Source organism: Panthera uncia (assembly GCF_023721935.1).
Source record: "Panthera uncia isolate 11264 chromosome B3 unlocalized genomic scaffold, Puncia_PCG_1.0 HiC_scaffold_1, whole genome shotgun sequence".
In the NCBI taxonomy this organism is placed as follows: domain Eukaryota; kingdom Metazoa; phylum Chordata; class Mammalia; order Carnivora; family Felidae; genus Panthera; species Panthera uncia.
Genome location: NW_026057582.1, coordinates 110,716,368 through 110,736,965, shown reverse-complemented (window position 1 = coordinate 110,736,965; position 20,598 = coordinate 110,716,368). Strand labels below are relative to the sequence as shown.

At 35.2% G+C, this 20,598-nt stretch overlaps 1 protein-coding gene across 6 annotated transcripts in view; it reads left to right on the top strand.

The window, feature by feature from the left end:
* The window catches only part of MYO9A (myosin IXA), a 283,325-nt gene that overhangs the window by 42,980 nt on the left and 219,747 nt on the right, over positions 1-20,598 (top strand). For all 6 annotated transcript variants that reach the window (XM_049611861.1, XM_049611862.1, XM_049611863.1 and 3 more), the window contains 2 exons: positions 758-1,668; positions 14,537-14,631. In XM_049611861.1, coding sequence (XP_049467818.1) covers positions 829-1,668; positions 14,537-14,631 — 935 coding nt within the window. In that variant the 5' untranslated portion in view covers positions 758-828. The remainder of the gene's footprint in view (positions 1-757; positions 1,669-14,536; positions 14,632-20,598) is intronic.

Here is a 20,598-nt window from a genome sequence, read left to right as displayed (position 1 = left end):
GATATTTGGGCTCTTACCATAATTTGGCTATTGCTGATAATGCTGCTGCAAACATTGAGGTGCATGTATCCCTTTGAATTAGTATTTTTTTATCCTTTGGGTAAATAGTAGTGCTGGATCATAGCTAAGTTCTATTTTTAACTTTTTGAGGAACTTCCATACTGTTTTCCAGAGTGACTGCACCAGTTTGTATTCCCACCAACAGTGTTAGAGCGTTCCCCTTTCTCCACATCCTCTCCAACACCTATTATTTCCTGTGTTGTTAATATCATCTTCTTACTGTTTTTAATTTCACAAAAATTTGGCTTCATTGATGGCATTGTTTTGTGTTTTTGCTTTATCCATAAGAGCTTTTGGGTGCAGGGTGATCTGTATGATTATTCTGCCCTTTTTAATCTAGTCTTTGGCAAGTCTCTTTAAATATAAAGAAAGAACTTGACTCTAATCTCAGGTACTTTGGAAACATTTGAGATAGAGTACAAAATAATTTTTATTTGCACTCTGGATTTTGCATTATTAGTATGCTAAAAAATGGAAAAATCTTTGGCAAGTTGCTTTTGGAGAAAGTGTCCAGATTTGGGCAATAAAATGTAATATTACGTGGTCTCAATGAGACTGTTTTCAAGACTTTCTAGACTAAGAATTAGGATCTTATGTTCTAAAAGATGTAATCAACATGATTTAAGCCTTTCTTGAGCATCAGAAGGTAAAGATTGTTTATATGATTTCTAAATGTTTCACATCTTTTATGTTACAGTTCTTTTGCCATGAAAATGGTTTGCAGGGTCTTGGACACATACTATCCATGCTGATGGGACAGGATCCAATATGAATATAAATGATGGAGGAAGACGACGCTTTGAGGATAATGAACATACGTTACATATATATCCTGGGACAATTTCAGAAGGGACTATCTACTGTCCAATTCCTGCCAGAAAAAACTCCACAGCTGCTGAGGTGATTGACTCTCTTATAAACAGACTTCATCTTGACAAAACAAAATGTTATGTTCTTGCAGAAGTAAAGGAATTTGGTGGAGAAGAATGGATACTCAATCCAACAGACTGTCCAGTTCAGCGAATGATGTTGTGGCCCCGAATGGCTCTGGAAAATCGCCTGAGTGGAGAGGACTATCGCTTTCTTCTGAGAGAAAAAAACCTTGACGGATCAATCCATTATGGTAGTCTGCAGTCATGGCTACGGGTAACAGAAGAACGTCGTAGGATGATGGAGCGGGGTTTTCTTCCACAGCCTCAACAAAAAGACTTTGATGATTTATGCAGCTTACCTGATTTGAATGAGAAAACTCTCTTAGAAAACCTACGAAATCGCTTTAAGCATGAAAAAATTTATACCTATGTTGGCAGTATTCTAATAGTTATTAACCCATTCAAGTTTCTTCCTATTTATAATCCCAAATATGTCAAAATGTATGATAACCACCAATTGGGAAAACTGGAGCCCCACATTTATGCTGTGGCTGATGTAGCTTATCATGCCATGCTTCAGCGCAAAAAGAATCAGTGCATTGTGATTTCAGGAGAGAGTGGTTCTGGGAAGACTCAAAGCACAAACTTTCTTATACACCACCTTACTGCACTCAGTCAGAAAGGATTTGCCAGTGGAGTGGAACAAATTATTCTTGGAGCTGGACCAGTACTTGAGGTAAGTGTGTAGAAATACTTTTCTTACTCTTAAACATGTCTTTGAAAAAATTTTTTGTAAATGTGAGAAAATGTAATGAAACCACAAGTATAGATATCATTTTTAGTTACCAAGGAAAACTGGAAGACGGGAAAGCAAAAAAGGCAGCGTGGAAGATTAAAGGGTATGACAGTGGCAGTATATTTTTCAAAGGTGTTTTTGGGTCATAGTGATGAAGTAAGAGATGATTGGAGTCGTATGTATCCCCCTGTAAAGGGAAATAGCCAGCACAGGACTCCTGTCTGTAATTGGGTTGTGGAATTAGGTGTTGGGGAAAATATTCTCATCAATCTATTTGTATCTTTGCAACTTTAACATGTGTGCCTAGTATTGAATTCTAAGGGTTCAGTTTTGAAAATGTAGAGAATATGGGAAAAAAAGTTTTAGTTCTATTATGTTTTAGAAGTAATAGTACCAAAGGTAGAAAGGAAAAAGAATACACTTTCTGTTTTAGAGTTGAAAGGAAAAGGTAGTATTACCTATTTTTTTTATTAAAAAAATTTTTTTATGTTTATTTTTGAGACAGAGAGAAACAGAGCATGAGTGGGGGAGGGGCAGAGAGAGAAGGAGACCCAGAATCTGACGCAGGCTCCAGGCTGGGCTGTCAGCACAGAGCCCGACGCCAGGCTTGAACCCATGAACCGTGAGTTCATGACCTGAGCTGAAGTTGGTTGCCCAACCAACTGAGCCACCCAGGCGCCCCAATATTACCTATTTTTTAAAAGAGATTTTGTGAGGTATAACTGGGATACAGCAAACTGCACATATTGGAAATGTACAATTCGATAAAATTTGACATGTATATATACTAATTAAGCCACTGTCACAGTCAAGATACCGAATACATCCATTATTGCCAAAGTTTCTTTGTGATTCACAAAGTATAAGTATAGTGTAAGAAACCACTTACACACTTACACTATAGATTAGTTTGTGATTTCTATAATTTTGTATAAATGGAATCATATACCATGTACTCTTTTATGTTTGACTTCTCTTGGTATAATTATTTCAAGATTCATCCAGGTTGTATGTGTCAGTAATTCATTCCTTTTGCTAAGGTAGAATTCCACTGCATGGGTGCATGATGCTTTGCATTTATCCATTTACCTGGTAATGGACTTTTAGATTATTGCTAGTTATTCACTGTTACACATAAAGCTTTATACAAGTCTTTGTGTGGACATACACTTTACTTTGGGTTAATACCTAGGAGTGGAATGACTGGGTTATATGATAGGTATATGCTTAACTTTTTAAGAAACTGCCAACTTTTTCTACAGTGTTTATACTTACATTTTATATTCCCACCAGGCAGTGTGTGACAGTTCCAGTTACTCCATATTCCTGCTAACCCTTGATATAGTCATTCTTTTAAATTTTAGCCATTCAAATATATATACAGTGGTATCTTACTGAGGTTTTAATTTGCATTCTATAATGACTAATGCTGTGAGCACATTTTCATGTGTTTATTTGCCCTCTATATATCTTCTTTGGTGGAGTATCTGTCAAAATTTATTGCCTAATTTTTTATTGGATTTTCTTAAGTTTTTTTTAATGTTTATAATTTTTGAGAGAGACAGATGCCAGTTGGGGAGGGACAGAGAGAGAGGGAAACCCAGAATCCGAAGCAGGCTTCCAGCTCTGAGCTGTCAGCACAGAGCTCAGTGCATGAGATCATGACCTGAGCCAAAGTCAGATGCTTAACTGACTGAGCCACCCAGGCACCCCTCTTGTGTTTTTGATTTTAGCCATTCTGATAGGTGTAAGGTAATACCTCATGGTGGTTTTGATTTGTATTTCCCTGATGATGACTGATGTTGAGCTGGATTTGATTTGTATTTCCCTGATGATGACTGATGTTGAGCATCTTTTCATGGCCATTTGTATGTCTTCTTTGGACAAATAAAATGGGTCCTCTGCCCATTTTAATTTTATTTTTGGCTTTTTTTGTGTGTGTTGATTTATATATGTTTTTAAATATATTTTAGATATTACTTTATTGATATATTATTTGCAGATATTTTCTCCCCCTCAGTAGGTTGTCTTTTTGTTTGTTGTTGGTTTCCTTCACTGTACAAAAGCTTTGAAAAAAAAAATTTTTTTTTATTGGTGTGGTCCCAATTGCTTATTTTTGCTTTTGTTTTCCTTGCCTTATGAGACATATCTAGAAAAATGTCACTTTGGCTGATGCCAGAGAAATTACTACTTGTGTTCTATTTTAGGATTTTTATGGTTTCAGGTGTCACATTTAGGTTTAATTCAGTTTGGGTCTATTTTTGTGTATGGTGTCACAAGGTGTTTCAATTTCATTCTTCTGCATGTAGCTGTCCAGTTTTTCCAGCACTATTTATTGAAGAGAATGTCTCTCATTATATATTCTTGCTTCCTTTGTCATAGATTAATTGACCATATAAATGTTGGTTTATTTCTCGGTGCTCTATTCTGTGCCATTGATCTGTGTGTCTGTTTTTGTGCCAGTACTGTACTGTTTTGATTATTACACCTTAGTAGTATATCTTGGAATGTGGAATTGTGATACCTCTAGCTTTGTTTTTCTTTGTCAAGATTGCTCTGGTTATTCCAGGTCTTTTTTGATTCTGAAGAGATTTTACTATTATTTGTTCTAGGTTTTAAAAAAAATCCTGTTGGTATTTTGATAGAGATTGCATTGTATGTATAGATTGCTTTGGGTAGTATAGACATTTCAACAATATGAATTCTTCCAGTCCATGAGCCTGGAATATCTTTCCATTTGTTTGTGTCATCTTCAGTTTCTTCAATCAGTTATTTTGTAGTTTTTGAGTATAGGTCTTGCACTTCTTTGGTTAAGTTTATTCTTAGGTACTTTATTATTCTTTTTGGTGCACTAGTAAATGGTCTTGTTTTCTTAATTTCTCTATGTGCTGCTCTGTTATTAGTGTATAGAAATGCTACCAATTTCTGAATATTAACTTTGTATCATGCATCTTTACCAAATTCATTTATTATTTCGAATTGCTTTTTGGTGGAGTCTTTAGGATTTTCTATGTGTAGTATCATGTCATCTGCAAATAGCGATAGTGTAACTTCTTTACCAGTGTGGTGCCTCTTCTTTTTCTTGTCTGATTGTTGTGGACAGGACTTTGAGTACTGTGTTGAATAAAAGTGGCAAGAGTGGACATATTTGTCTTGTTCCTGATCTTAGAGGAAAAGCTCTTTGTTTCACCATTGAGTGTGATGTTAGCTGTGGGTTTTTCATGTATATAGTCTTTCTTATATAGATGTATGTGCTCTCTAACCCCACTTTGTTGAGAGTTTTTACCATGAATGGAATTTAAATTTTGTCAAATGGGTTTTGTTTTCTGCACCTATTGAGATGATGATATGATTTTTTTCCTTTGTTTTGTTGATGCTGTGTATCACATTGATTTGCAAATCTTGAGCCATTCTTACATCCATGGAGTAAGTCTTACTTGATTGTGGTGAATGATCTTTCTGATGTATTGTTGTATGTGGTTTGCTAATATTTTGTTGAGGAATTTTGCATCTATGTTTATCAAGGATATTGGCCTGTAGGGGTGTGTGTGTGTGTGTGTGTGTGTGTGTGTGTGTGTGTGTTGTTTTTTGATTTTTATCATCAGAGTAATGCCTTGTGAATTTATTTGGAAGCTTTCCTTCCTCTTGTATTTTTTGGTATAGTTTGATGAGAATAGGTATTAACTCTTTTCTAAATGTTTGGTAAAATTCGTCTGTGAATCTGTCCTGGACTTTTATTTTTTGGTAGTTTTTTGATTACTGATTTACTTGTAATTGGCCTCAGATTTTCTATTTCTCTTTTGTTCAGTTTTGGAAGATTATATGTTTCTAGTAATTTATAGACTTCTAGGCTGTCTAGCTTGTTAGTATATAATTTTTTGTAGTATTCTCATAATTCTTTACATTTCTGTGATAGTTGTTACTTCTCTTTCATTTCTGCTATTACTTATTTGGGTCCTTCCTCTTTTTTTCTTGATGAGTCTGGCTAAGTGTTTTTCAATTTTGTTTACCTTTTCAAAGAACCAGCTCTTGGTTTTATTGATTAAAAAAATTTTTTAATGTTTATTTATTTTTGAGAGAGAGGGAGACAGACAGCACAAGCAGGGGAGGGACAGAGAGAGACAGAGACACAGAGTTTGAAGCAGTCTCCAAGCTCTGAGCTGTCAGCACAGAGCCTGACGTGGGGCTCGAACTCACAAACCATGAGATCATGATGTGATGCTTAACCGACTGAGTCCCTCAGGCACCCCTACTGATTTTTTTTCTATTGCTGTTTTTAGTCTTAATGTCATTCATTTCTGCTCTGGTCTTCATTATTTCCTTCATTCTATTTACCTTGGGCTTTATTTGTTGTTCTTTTTTTTTCTGGTTCCTTTAGTAGTTAATGTAGATTGTTTGAGCTTTTTCCTTTTTCTTGAGTTAGGCCTGTGTTGCTATATAATTCTCTCCCTTTCTCTCTTTCTCTGTCTCAAGAACCAGCTCTTGGTTTTATTGATTTAAAAAGATTTTTTTTTTATGTTTATTCTTGAGAGAGAGAGAGAGAGAGAGAGAGAGTGAGTGGGGGAGAAGGGCATAGGGACAGAGAGAATTTCAAGCAAGTTCCTCAATGCAGAGCCTGATGTGGGGCTCTATCCAATGATCCCAGTATCATGACCCAAACTGAAGTCAAAAGTCTGATGCTCAACCAACTGAGCCACCTAGGTATCCCTAATTTTAAAAAATGGTATTCATCAGGCACTTATAAATATTTGTAGATTGCTTTGGGGTAGTGAGGACATTTTAACAATGTGAATTCTTCCGTGAGCACATAATGTATTTCAATTTATTTGTGTCGTCAGTTTTTGTCATTAATACCTTTTGGTTTTCATTGTACAGATCTTTAACCTCCTTGGTGAAATTTCTCTCAAATATAACATCTCTCAGTAGTACCTTTTGAAGAGCAGAATTTTAAATTTTGATGAAATCCAATTTAACCATTTTTTTTCTCTTATGGATTGTGTTTTTGGTGTCATATTTAAGAAAACTTTGACTAAACCATGGTTGCAAAAGTGTTCTATGTTTTGTTTTGTTTTTTCATTAGTTTTGTAGTTTCAGTTTTGCATTCAGGTCTATGATTAATTTTGAGTTTATTTTGTATATGGTGTATAGATCCAGTGTTTTCCTATGAGTATCTAATTGTTTCAAAACTATTTTTTGTTGAAAGACTATTTTTCCTTTACCTCGTTTGCCTTTGTGTCTTTGTCAAAAAAATGGTACATATATATGTGGGTTTATTTCAGCATTCTGTCTCCTGTTGATTCGTTTTTCTTCATGACAATGCCATGCTACTTTCATTATGCAGCTTTATAATAATTTTGAAATTAGGTAGTATTAATCCTTCTTTTGCTTATTTTGGATATTCAAGGTCTTTGCATTTCCATATGAATTTTAGAACTAAATTGTCAGTTTTTCTATAAAAGTTTTTTGGGACTTTGGGATAGTGTTAAATCTATAGTTTAATTTTTAGAGAAGTGATATGGTAACAATATTAAGTCATCTGACCCATGAACAAGTTTATTTCTCTACTTATGAAGATCATCTTTAATTTCTCTGAGCAATATTCTGTTGTTTTTAATGTATAGGGCTTGAACATGTATAGTAAGATATATTTGTCAGTATTTATTGATGCTTTTATAAACAGTATTTAACATTTTCCAATTGTTTCCTAGTATATAGGGATACAGTTGAAATTGGTACTTTGATCTTGTATTGTACAAGCTGGCTAGGTACAAATATTAATTTCAATTTTTTTAAATTTTTATTGGATTATCCACATAAGAAGTCATATTTGTGAACAAAAAGGCAGTTTTATTTACTTTCTTCCAGTTGGAATTTTTTTTCCTGCAGATTTCACTAGTTACTCCAGTATGAAGAGATGCAGTGAAAGTAACATTCTTGTCTTGGGGGAAAGCATTTAGCCTTAAACATTAACTGTGATGATAGCTGTTGGTTTTGTGTAGATGTTCTTTATTAGATTGAGGTCCATTCCCTTTCATTCTTACTTTGTTTAGAGTTTTTATCAGGAAAGGTTGGATTTTGTCAAATGCTTTTTCTGTGTCTATTTGAGATGGTCATATGGTTTAAAAAAGAATAGTTTGTTAATATGGTAAATTATATTGATGGATTTTTTAAATTTAATTTATTTTTTAAAATTTATATCCAAGTTAGTTAGCATATAGTGTGCAACAGTGATTTCAGGGGTAGATTCCTTAATGTCCCTTACCCATTTAGCCCATCCCCCCTCCCACAATCCCTCCAGCAACCCTCAGTTTGTTCTCCATATTTATGAGTCTCTTATGTTTTGCCCCCTCCCTGTTTTTATATTAGTTTTGCTTCCCTTCCCTTAAGTTCATCCGTTTTGTATCTTAAAGTCCTCATATGAGTGAAGTCATATGATGTTTGTCTTTCTCTGATTTTGCTTAGCATAATACTCTCTAGTTCTATCCACGTAGTTGCAAATGGCAAGATTTCATTCTTTTTGATTGCTGAGTAATACTCCATTGTATATATATACCACATCTTTATCCATTCATCAGTCAATGTGCACTTGGGCTCTTTCCATACTTTGGCTATTGTCGATAGTGCTGCTATAAACATGGGGGTGCCTGTGTCCCTTTGAAACAGCACACCTGTATCCCTTGGATAAATGCCTAGTAGTGCAATTGCTGGGTCATAGGGTAGTTCTATTTTTAATTTTTTGAGGAACCTCCATACTGTTTTCCAGAGTGGCTGCACCGGTTTGCATTCCCACCAGCAGTGCAAAAGAGATCCTCTTTCTCTGCATCCTTGCCAACATATGTTGTTGCCCGAGTTGTTAATGTTAGCCATTCTGACAGGTGTGAGGTGGTATCTCATTGTGGTTTTGATTTGTATTTCCCTGATGATGAGTGATGTTGAGCATTTTTTCATGTGTCGGTTGGCCATCTGGATGTCTTCTTTGGAGAAGTGTCTATGCCTGTCTTTTGCCCATTTCTTCACTGGATTATTTGTTTTTTGGGTGTTGAGTTTGATAAGTTCTTTATAGATGTTGGTTACTAACCCTTTATCTGATATGTCGTTTGCAAATATCTTCTCCCATTCTGTCGGTTGCCTTTTAGTTTTGCTGATTGTTTCCTTCACTGTGCAGAAGCTTTTTATGTTGATAAGGTCCCAGTAGTTCATTTTTGCTTTTGTTTCCCTTGCCTCTGGAGATGTGTTGAGTAAGAAGCTGCTGAGGCCAAAGTCAGAGAGGTTTTTGCCTGCTTTCTCCTCAAGGATTTTGATGGCTTCCTGTCTAATGTTTAGGTCTTTGATCCATTTTGAGTTTGTTTTTGTGTATGGTGTAAGAAAGTGGTCCAGGTTCATTCTTCTGCATGTCACTGTCCAGTTTTCCCAGCACCACTTGCTGAAGAGACTGTCTTTATTCCATTGGATATTTTTTCCTGCTTCGTCAAAGATTAGTTGGCCATATGTTTGTGGGTCCATTTCTGGGTTCTCTGTTCTCTTCCACTGATCTGAGTGTCTGTTTTTGTGCCAGTAACACACTGTCTTGATGCTTACAGCTTTGTAATACAGCTTGAAGTCTGGGGTTGTGATGCTTCCTGCTTTGGTTTTCTTTTTCAAGATTGCTTTGGCTATTTGGGGTCTTTTGTGGTTCCATACAAGTTTTAGGATTGTTTGTTCTAGCTCTGTGAAGAATGCTGGTGTTATTTTGATAGGTATTGCATTGAATATGTAGATTGCTTTGGGTAGTGTTGACATTTTAGCAGTATTTGTTCTTCCTGTATATTGATGGATTTTTGATTGGTAAACCATTTTGGCATTCTGGGGATAAACACCAATTGTCATGATACATTATCCTTTAATGTATTGCTGGATTTGGTTTGCTAAAATTTTGTTTAGAATTACTGATATGTGGTCATGAGAAATGTTGTTTTCTTTAATGCTTTTTTTTTTTTTTTAATCAGGATGATTCTGGCCATATGGGAATGAGTTGGGGTGTTTTATATTTTTGGAAGAGTTTGTGTAGAACTTCTTTTTTCCTTCTACTATCAGTGTTAGGATTGATATGATGGAATCCAGGCCTGGTGTTTTCTTTGTAAGAAAGTTTTATGTATTTATGTATGTATGTAATTATCTATTTAGAGAGAGAGAGCAGGGAAGGGGGACAAAGGGAGCAAGAGAAAGAATCGTAAGCAGGCTCCACACTCAGCATAGGGCTCCATGCGGGTCTTGATCTCACAATCCTCGGATATATTGGAAATTCAACTTACTGAACCATTCAGGTACCCTGCAGTAAAGTTTTAAACAAAGTTTGAATTTTTAAAGTAGATACAGATCTACTTTGAACCTGTTTGTGTCTTTGCACCTGAAGTATGTCTCTTGGGGAAAGCATGGAGTTGGATCATTTAAAAAAAAAAACATCTTTTCTGCCAGTTACTTGCTTTTTGACTGGAATGTTTAAGCCATTTACAGTTAATGTAATTACTAATGTAGGATTTGTGTCTGCCATTTGATTTTTAAGGATTTGTGTCTGCCATTTGATTTTTAATAATTTTTTTAATGTTCTTGTATTCTTCCATTATTATCTTCTGTTATGTTAAGGAGATGTTTTCTAGCATACCATTTTAATTTTGTTATCTCTTGTTTGTTTGTTTTAGCAGTATTCATGAGCATTCCAATTAACATAACAATTCAGTTTGGATTACTACCAACATGTGTTCTTTTTTTCTTCATATAGATTTGCTTTATTAAGTGTCCTTTCATTTCAGCTTATATTACTTCATTTAGTATTGCTTTGTAAGGACCATTTGCTGCCTAATGAATTTTTTTGGTTTTTGTTCATTTAAATATCTCAATTTCTCCTTTAATTTTTTTTTTTTTTTTTTTAACGTTTATTTATTTTTGAGACAGAGAGAGACAGAGCATGAACGGGGGAGGAGCAGAGAGAGAGGGAGACACAGAATCGGAAGTAGGCTCCAGGCTCTGGGCCATCAGCCCAGAGCCCGATGTGGGGCTCGAACTCACGGACCGTGAGATTGTGACCTAAGTTGAAGTCGGATGCTTAACCGACTGAGCCACCCAGGCGCCCCTCTCCTTTAATTTTTAAAGACGGTTTTATGGGACACAGAATTCTTGGTTGACCGGCTTGTCTCAGTGCTTTGAATATATAGCTCCACTCTCTTCTATTCTTGATGTTTTATTTGGAGAAATTCGATGTTATGCTTATTGAGGAACCTATATATGGTATGTGTTGCATCTCTCTCACTGCTTTTAAGAAACACTTTTTGTCATTCATCAGTTTGATCATTATTTGTCTAAGTACTTATTCTTCATACTTTGAATTTGTGAAGGTTGTTAGATATATAGATTAGTGTTTTTCATGAAATTTTGGAAGTTTTGGGCTATTCATTGTTAAAATATTGATTCTGTGTTTTCCTCTCTATCCTCTCCTTCTGGTGTTCCCATTATATACATATATTGGCATGTTTGATGGTGATCCACCCGTGTCTGAAGCTTGCTCTGTTCATTTCTTGTTTATCTCCCCCCTGCTATTCCTTAGGTATCATCTCAATTGATCAGTGTTCAAGTTTCGTGATTTCTTCTACTTGTTCATATCTCTACTTGAGCCTCTTCAGTGCATTTTTTATCTTAGTTAATTACTTTTCAGTACTGGAATTTTTATAATTTCTCTGCCTTCACTAATATTCTCTATTGTTAAGGCATCTTTGTCATATTTTCCTATAATTGTTTGAAAGTATTTAAAACAGTGATATAAAGTTTTGGCTTTGGAGGTCCAACATCTCGGCTTTTTCAGAGACAATTTCTGGTTATTGTGTTTATAAAATTTTTTTGTGTCCCTACTTTCTTTCTTTTTTGCATGTCTTATAATGTTTTGGTGAAAAGTGGGCATTTTTATTAATACAATGTGGCAGTTTTGGAAATGGGGTATTTACCTCCTCCCAGGATTTGTGGTGGTTGTTTTGTTACTGCTGTTTGGTTGTCCATGACTTCTTTGAAATTAGTCTGTGAGGTCTGTTCTTTTTTTCTGTGAGGGCTTTACATTCTCTCTTCATTTAGCTTAGTGGTCAGGTAATAATTGGACAAAGATTTTAAAAAAATATCCTGAAGCAATAAGGTTTCCAGTTTTTGTGTGTGTGTGAAGTTCTTAAGTTGTTTGGTTACCTCATTTTTTGCCCCATTCTCCTATTTGTACCTTAGGCAGTTGCAGTGTTCTAATCAATTGCCTCTGATTGATTTTAACAAATATACATGGGTGAAAAGGCTGTTCCTTGTGAGTGCTTTCCAAGTCATTTCAAGTAAAGATAACCCTTTGAGTGAGGTTTTCCAGTGAAATACCATGTAGCTCAAATTCTGACAGTTACTTGTGGGATGGGGCTTTGGCTATAATCCTGTTTTGATCCTTCAATGGCTTTTAGGCTGCCTTTGAAACAGACTGTAATTATAGGGCATTGCTTTTCTCTTCAGCATGGAGCTAGGGAGAGGGAGATGGTAATTGGCTAAGTTAAAATGCCACAATGCCTTTTTTCTTACTGAGATTCATCTGTTTTCCCCTCAAAGGATTATTGCAAGCCTTTGGTTAATTTCTAGAGTTGTCAAAAAGTTGATTTGGATAATTTTTTTGGTTTTATTTCTCATATGAAAAAGAGGATTTTCAGAGTTATCATTTCTCTGACCTTACTTTCAATGATCTTTTCAGGAGATTTAAGTAATAAAAAATTCTTTCTATATTTACCTTTCTGGTTACCATTTCTGCTGTTCTCCATTCCTTCCATATGTTGATCCATATTTGAATATGATATTTTCCTTTTGCATTAAGGACTTCCTTTAATGTTCCTTTTAATGTGGTTTGGCCTACGATGAGTATTTTCAGATTTAGATGTCAGAAATGGTCTTTCTTTGGCCTTTAAAATTAAAAGAATAACCTTATAGTAAAATTGTATGAATTTTAAAACCTGTTAATTTTTGTAACCATCTGTATACAATCTGAGTACCCATTACCTCTTGAAACTCCCTCACACTATTCTTTATCTTCAAACCCTCTGACTTCCCTCCAATACTCCCATAATCCGTGAAGACTACGTGTCCCCTGTTGTTGTTTTGAAAATGTCACAGAAATGGAATCACACGCTAAGTACAGTTTTGGGACTAGCTTCTCTCATTCAGCATTATGTCTTAAAGATTCATTCAAGTTGTTGAATATGTGAATTCAACCAGGGATTATTTCTTTTAAATTTAAATTTTAATAAATTTTATTGGGATGTAACTTAGAATAAAATGTAGCCATTTAAAATTTATACTTCAGTGATTTTTGATAAATGTGTATACACTTAACGTAACCATCATTATTACACAATGAAGCTGTAGAATATTTTCATTACTCCTTGTGCCCTTTTGTAGACATTGCCTAACCACACCCTCATTCCCAGACAACTCTGATCTTCTTCCCATTACTGTTTTGCCTTTTCTAAAATTTCATATTACAATATGTACTCTTGAGTCTGATTTCTTCTACGTGGCGTAATGTTTTGATATTCATCAGTGTTGATGTATCATCTTTATTGCTGGGTAATATTCACTGCATTGTGTATACTTTGGTAACAATATATTCTTTTATAAATAGTACTATAACTTTATTTTAAGTTGATGTAATAACGTGCAATACATTATGTAGTGAAACCTTATTTCATTTATACTATTCCAAAATTGCGATTATTTTTTTTAAATGTTTATTTATTTTGAGAGAGAGAACACACGTGAGCAGGGGAGGGGCAAAGAGAGAGAGGCAGAGAGAGAATCCCAAGCAGGCTCTGTGCTGCCTCTGAGCTCAGAGCCCAGCATAGGGCTCTATCTCATGAACCATGAGATGATGATCTGAACTGAAATCAAGAGTGGCCACTTAACCGATTGAGCAATCTAGGCACCCCTGAAGTTGTAATTATTTTGATGTAATTATTCTGCTTCTATCTCCTTGTTATTTAATTTAGTAATATCTAAAAAATTATATATTGAAATATAGTAAGAAAGTTTGCTGGCTCTGGGATGTAAAAGTTAATTTTAAGGAGTGTTAAATCTTTATAATTAAAATTTATTTATTAAACTTAAAAAAAAATAATTTATATAATTTATATATATAATATATATATTTATTATATATTATATATATAATTTATTTTTGAGAGAGCATGAGCTGGGGAGGGGTAGAGAGAGAGGGAGACAGAATTCAAAGCAGGCTCCAGGTTATCAGCACAGAGGCTGACATGGGGCTCAAACTCTTGGACTGTGAGATCTTGACCTGAGCCAAAGTCTGACAATTAGCCGACTGAGCCACCCAGGCATACCTAATTAAGATTTATTTTACTGAAAAGCATAAAATACTTGTTTTTTCAAAAATTTTTTTCAACATGTATTTATTTTTGAGAGACAGAGCATGAATAGGGGAGGGGCAGAAAGAGAGGGAGACACAGAATGTGAAGCAGGCTCCAGGCTGTCAGCACAGAGCCTGACATGGGACTCAAACTTGTAAACCGTGAGACATGACCTGAGCTGCAGTTGGACACTTAACCAACTGAGCCACCCAGGTGCCACTCTTCCTACTTGGTTTTATTTCAACTATTAGTTTTTCTCTTTTACTTTACCTAAACCATAGGGGTCTGAAGTTAAAGAAAATTGCTTTTCTACGGTCTATTGCATTTTGTATCTTTGAGCTGACCTAAGTAAGATTTTCCATTTTTAAAATGAAATTAACAAGAACTATTTATTTTGACAGGCCTTTGGAAATGCAAAGACAGCTCATAATAACAATTCAAGTCGTTTTGGCAAGTTTATTCAAGTAAATTACCAAGAAACTGGCACTGTACTTGGGTAAGTAGCAGTAATAGGCTTTGGAGTATGTTTGTATTTTTACCATTGTCTCTTCATAATCCGTAGATTATTCATTTACTCTTAATGAGTATAGTGAAACTGGTGTCTACTAAGTTTTTTCTTCTAAACTTTTTTTTGTTTTGGAAAAGTTCAAGCCTGAGAAAAGTTCAAAGAATAGTGTAGCGCTTATATACCTTTTTTTAAAAAAAATATAACTTATTGTCAAATTGGCTTACATACAGCAACCAGTGCTCATCCCAAGTGTCCTCCTCAATGCCCATTACCCATTTTCCCCTCTCCCCCACCTCCCCACCCACCCTCAGTTTGTTCTCTGTATTTTAGAGTCTCTTGTGGTGTGCCTCCCTCCCTCTGTGTTTGTAATATTTTTTTCCCCTTCCCTTCCCCCATGGTCTTCTGTTAAGTTTCTCAAGATCCATATATGAGTGAAAACATATGATACCTGTCATTCTCTGACTTACTTCTTTCACTCAGCATAATACCTTCCAGTTCCATCTACGTTGCTGCAAATGGCATGATTTCATTCTTTGTCATTAGCACTTACATATCCTTAATGTAGATTTATTAATTATCAACAATTTGTTGCATTTGTTTTATCTCAGTGTGTTATGCATATATTCATTTTTTAAAATTGTTTTTGAGTAAGTTGGGCATATAATTTGACCCCACACAGGAATCACAGCCACATTTTCCTATATAATACTTTTTAAGAAATTAAATATGTTACAATAACATTAAAAAATTTTTTTTGTAATGTTTGTTTATTTTTGAGAGAGAGAGAGAGAGCCAGAGTGCAAGCTGAGGAGGGACAGAGAGAGAGGGAGACACAGAATCCGAAGTAGGCTCCAGTCTCTGAGCTGTCAGCACCGAGTCTGATGTGGGGCTTGAACTCAGGAAATGTGAGATCATCACCTGAGCCGAAGTTGGACGCTTAACTGACTGAGCCACCCAGGTGCCCCTCCAGTAACATTTCTTATATAGTGTGTAATCAGAGTACCTCTGGTTGTGTCAGCAATATACTTCCTAACTTTAAAATAACTAATAAGTTGGGGCGCCTGGGTGGCGCAGTCGGTTAAGCGTCCGACTTCAGCCAGGTCATGATCTCGTGGTCCGTGAGTTCGAGCCCCGCGTCAGGCTGATGGCTCGGAGCTTGGAGCCTGTTTCCGATTCTGTGTCTCCCTCTCTCTCTGCCCCTCCCCCGTTCATGCTCTGTCTCTCTCTGTCCCAAAAATAAATAAAAAACGTTGAAAAAAAAATTAAAAAAAAAATAAAATAAAATAACTAATAAGCTTTATTTTTAGAGCAGTTTTAGGGTCACAGCAGAAATAAGTAAAAAGTACAGAGTTCCCATATACCTCTTTACTCTATCCCCCAGTTTCCCATGTTAAGAACATCTTGCATTGGTGTGTTCCATTTGTGTTGTATATTCTGTGGATTTTGACAATTGTATAAAGACATGTATTCACCATTACAGTATCATATGGAGTAGCTTTACTGCCCTAAAAATCCTGTGTGTTTTGCCTGTTCATCCCTTTTTACTCACTAACCTTTGGCAACCACTTATATTTTTATAGTACCCCTATGTTTTGCCTTTTTCAGAATGTCATATAGTTGGAATCATATAGTGTATGGTCTTTACAGTTTGGATTCTCTGCCTTAGTACTTAAAAAAAATTTAAATGTTTATTTTTGAGAGAGAGACAGAGAGAGAGGGTGGAGCCGGGGGGGGGGGTGGGCAGAGTGTGAGAGGGGGAGGAGCAGAGAGAGGAAGACACAGATTCCAAAGCAGGGTGTAGGCTCTGAGCTGTCAGCACAGAGCCTGGCGCAGGGCTCAAACTCATGAACCTTGAGATCATGACTTGAGCCTAAGTCGGATGCTCAACTGACTGAGCCACCCAGGCACCCCCTTTGCCTTAGCACTTTGTATTAAAGTTTCTTCCACACCTTTCATGGCTTGATTTTATTGGGCTAATGTTAAATGTATGTATTAATTTGGAGATAATTGACATCTTGGGCTATTTAGAAATGCTTTTAAGTTTTTGTATTTCTTATTTATTCCTAAGTATTTTAATGTTTTGTTGTTATTAAAAGTGTGATTTTTCTCTTGCATTATATCTTCTAGTTGTTTGAAGATATATATGAAAGTTACTGATTTTTATATTCGTATCTTATTATCTTAGTTATTTTATTTTTTGCATTTTACTGTCGTATCTCTTACCTTTTCTTGGTATATATGCAAAAATAGATATTTTTACCTTTTTTTCTGCTCTTACATCTTTAGTAATTTTCTCTCTTGTCTGATTCCAAGTAATTTTGTTTCAGACCTTTATATGAATGACTTTACTTTTTTCCACTAAGTAAAATACTGGTTTTAGGACATTTTATCACATTAATGGATTAGTATCAATTTAACTTTTCTGTGAGTGGTTTTCTGAGTAACAAAATGATATTGCATTTTATCAAATGCATTTTTCACATTTGTGGAGATTAGCATAATCTTCATTCTGAGATATATCAGTGTTATCATTATTTTCCTAATATTGAATCATTTTGTGTTCCTGGGAAAACAGTCCCACTTGGTCAGTACAAAAAGATACGTACACACACACTCACATACATACGTACACAAACATATTTTTGTAGACACATATAAATTGGTTCTATTCTGTTTTCTAGTTTTTATTTATGAGTTTTGCGTCCATATTAATAAGTGAGATTGGTCTTTTTCTTTTTTAGGCTATTTTAATTATGCTTACTATTTTACTTATTTTGATTTTAAAATTTTGACCAAAACTATGTGCATCTCCCCCTGCCAACAAAAACAAAACAAGAAGGATAAATCCTTCTTCAGTGATAAGTTTCATAACTTATTTCCTTTCTTATTAAAACTATGTTTCCAAAGGTACAGTTGGTACTTCTACTAATAAAAATGGGATGCAGTCAAGTTGTCAAGTTGTACTTTTCTAGTATTTATGATTGTGATGCAGGAGAGGTTGATAATAGGTACAGTAGTATGTATTGCTTTGTAACTTACAAAATATCATTATATATATTCATTGATTCTTAAGACAATTTCATGAAGTAGGAATGGCAGATGTTTATTTTCCCATTTTATGAATGAAATCCTGGCTCTTACATGTTAAGTGATTACCTAAAATGGTTAATCTTTTCTCTTACAACAGTGATGAACAAAAATCTTTATCTTGAGTAGTAAGTTAACAGATACATATTGAAAAAATTTTTTTTCATTTCAAAAATTTCTAACTCTTAGCAAATATATGTTAAGCATTTTTCTTTCATTTTATCATTCATTGGGCAAACATTTATGGAATTCATTTCTATATGTGCCAAGTGTTGAGGACAAAAAAAAAATATATACACTTGTCCTCTGCCTTTAAAATTCTCATAGTCTTTTTGGGAAGACGTGTTTACATAAGAGGATTACAGTAAGTGAGGTAAGTACAGTGATTAAAGCACGCGTCTGGGAGAGTTCACAAAAAAGGATTTTTATCTTGGGTCTTGAAAAATTGCTAAGAAGAAAAAGTGGTAAATCACATTATTGATTGAGGAAATGAATGGAATCATAACAAGAGGTTGGTGTACTTGAGGAGCAAGTTCAGAGGCTATAATGGTCAATTGGTTTCAGATTCTGAATAAAGCTCCAATGTTTATAATTTATCCTTTTGACATTGGGAAGGAGATTTTAAAAATTTTATTATACAAAATGTCAAACATAGAAGTAAAGAGAATAGTAAAAGGAATGCCCATTTGATTAAACAGTTATCCCATTTTGCCATATATACTTCCATCTATTTTTTTCTTTTTCTTTGCTGATGTATTTTAAAAAACAGTCCCAGGTAGATATAACATCAGTTTACCCATACATACTTTAGTATGAGCAACAGTGAATGAGGAATAAAATGAGTAGATCTTATTTTATAGGTAAGTAACTCTCAGAGCAGTATAACTTATGGATTGGAGGGGAGGAAGGAGAGATGTCTAGGAGTATGTTGGTATAGCTGAAAGAGAGAGGCTTTTAGTTAAAATAGATCTGGTATCCAGTCATAGTTCTGCTGTTTACTAGCTGCATGATCTTAATATCTTTGAGCATCAGTTTCTCCACTTATGAAATAGGCAGTAATATTTGCCATGCAGAGTGGGTGTAAGGATTTCATATACTATGTAGAATCTAAAACACAAATGAGTAAACAGAAAGCAGATTTATAGCTATAAACACACAGAACAAATTGATGGTTGCCAGAGGGGAGGAGGATGGTGGAATGGGCAAAATGAGTGAAGGCTGCCAGTTATGATTGAATAAGTAAGTCATGGGAATAAAAGGCATTGCATAGGGAATATAGTCAATGATACTGTAGTAGTGAGGAACCGTAGCTACACTTGTGGTGAGCATAGTATAATGTATAAACTTGTTGAATCACTATGTTGTACACCTGAACACCTGAAACTAATGTAACATTGTCAACTAAATGTTGACATAGTCAAATAAAATAAAAGAATTTAACATACTAGTTTATGTTAGTTCCCTTTGTCCCATCTTATACAGATAAGACCCTGTTTTAGTAGTTTAGAGGTGATGATGTTTATTCAGAGGAAATGATGCATTTTAATTGCTGGTAGTGGTAGTGATAATGGGCTTACAAAGAAGGCACATTTGAGCTTCATTTTCATTTTCATTTCCATCCAATGGATGGAACCTATTGGATAGAGAGTGGGTATAGACTGTAGAATTAAAAGTGGAAAGAAGAGCATGAACAATGCAGTCAGGAGTGAATGGTGTGCTTGTGGAAATAACCTGTATGTGGGAGTGACTGAAATACTGAGCATGCAGTGGGAGGGAACTGATGGCAATAAAAGCTCCAAAGTCAGATTTTGACCCCACAGAGGTTTGTGCTAAGTAATTTGGATTTAGTAGGCTAAAGCTTTTAAATTTCAGACCATAGGAGCCTCTTTTGCAGTGGAAGCTTAACTAATTGCTTCAGTTTGGTAATAGGTATTGAAGACTTGAAGTGGTGGGGTACAGGCTGGATAAAGAGAATAACGTATCAGATGTTTATGTTTCAGTTTCTCATTACTTTTAGGATAAAATCCATTCTTCTGGCATATGGTATATTGGTTCTTCTTGATCCACTCCACTTGTCTGTCTCATTCTTTAGCCATGTTAACTAATTATCTTCCTTGATGTTAAGTACCCTCCTTTTATGCGTTTATACAGTGCAGTTCTCCTTGCCTTCTTCTGGTCAGTCTTTCAGATTTTAGAGTCATTTAGTCAGTCATCAAATAGTTTTTGTGAATGTTTACTATGTGCTGGGAACTCACCTCTATATGAATTGTTCCTTATGTAATTTTTTCCTTCTTGGATTGAGTCTTACCTATCTCTCTTGGTATATCCATAATATCGTGGTCATTGCTCTATAATAAACCCTATACCAACTCAGTATGATAGCTCCTTGTTTACATATTTCCTCCACTAGTTTGTAAGCCTCTTGAGAATAGATAGTACATCAGTATTTTCATATTTGAACAGTGCTTAGTACAGTGCCCAATTAATGAATACTTACTGAGTAAATAATAAATGAATAGATTCCAGAATGTGGTAGTAGCATGAGTATGTTAACAAATGTGTCTGAGCCTTATTTAGGCATCTGACGAAAGTATAATATCTGAAAGAATGTGCAGTGGCGTGGTATCTGGATGGCTGAGTCAGTTAAGTGTCTGATGTTTCACGGTTCGTGAGTTCGAGCTCTGCATTGGGCTCTCTGCCGTCAGCACAGAGCCCGCTTTGGATCCTTGGTCTCCTCTCTTTCTGCCTACCCCCTTCCCTGCTCACACTCAAGTGCGTGTTCTATCTCTCTGTCTCTGTCTCTGTCTCTCAAAAAATAAACATTAAAAAAAACACAAAGGGTTGCCTGGGTGGCTCAGTCAGTTAAGC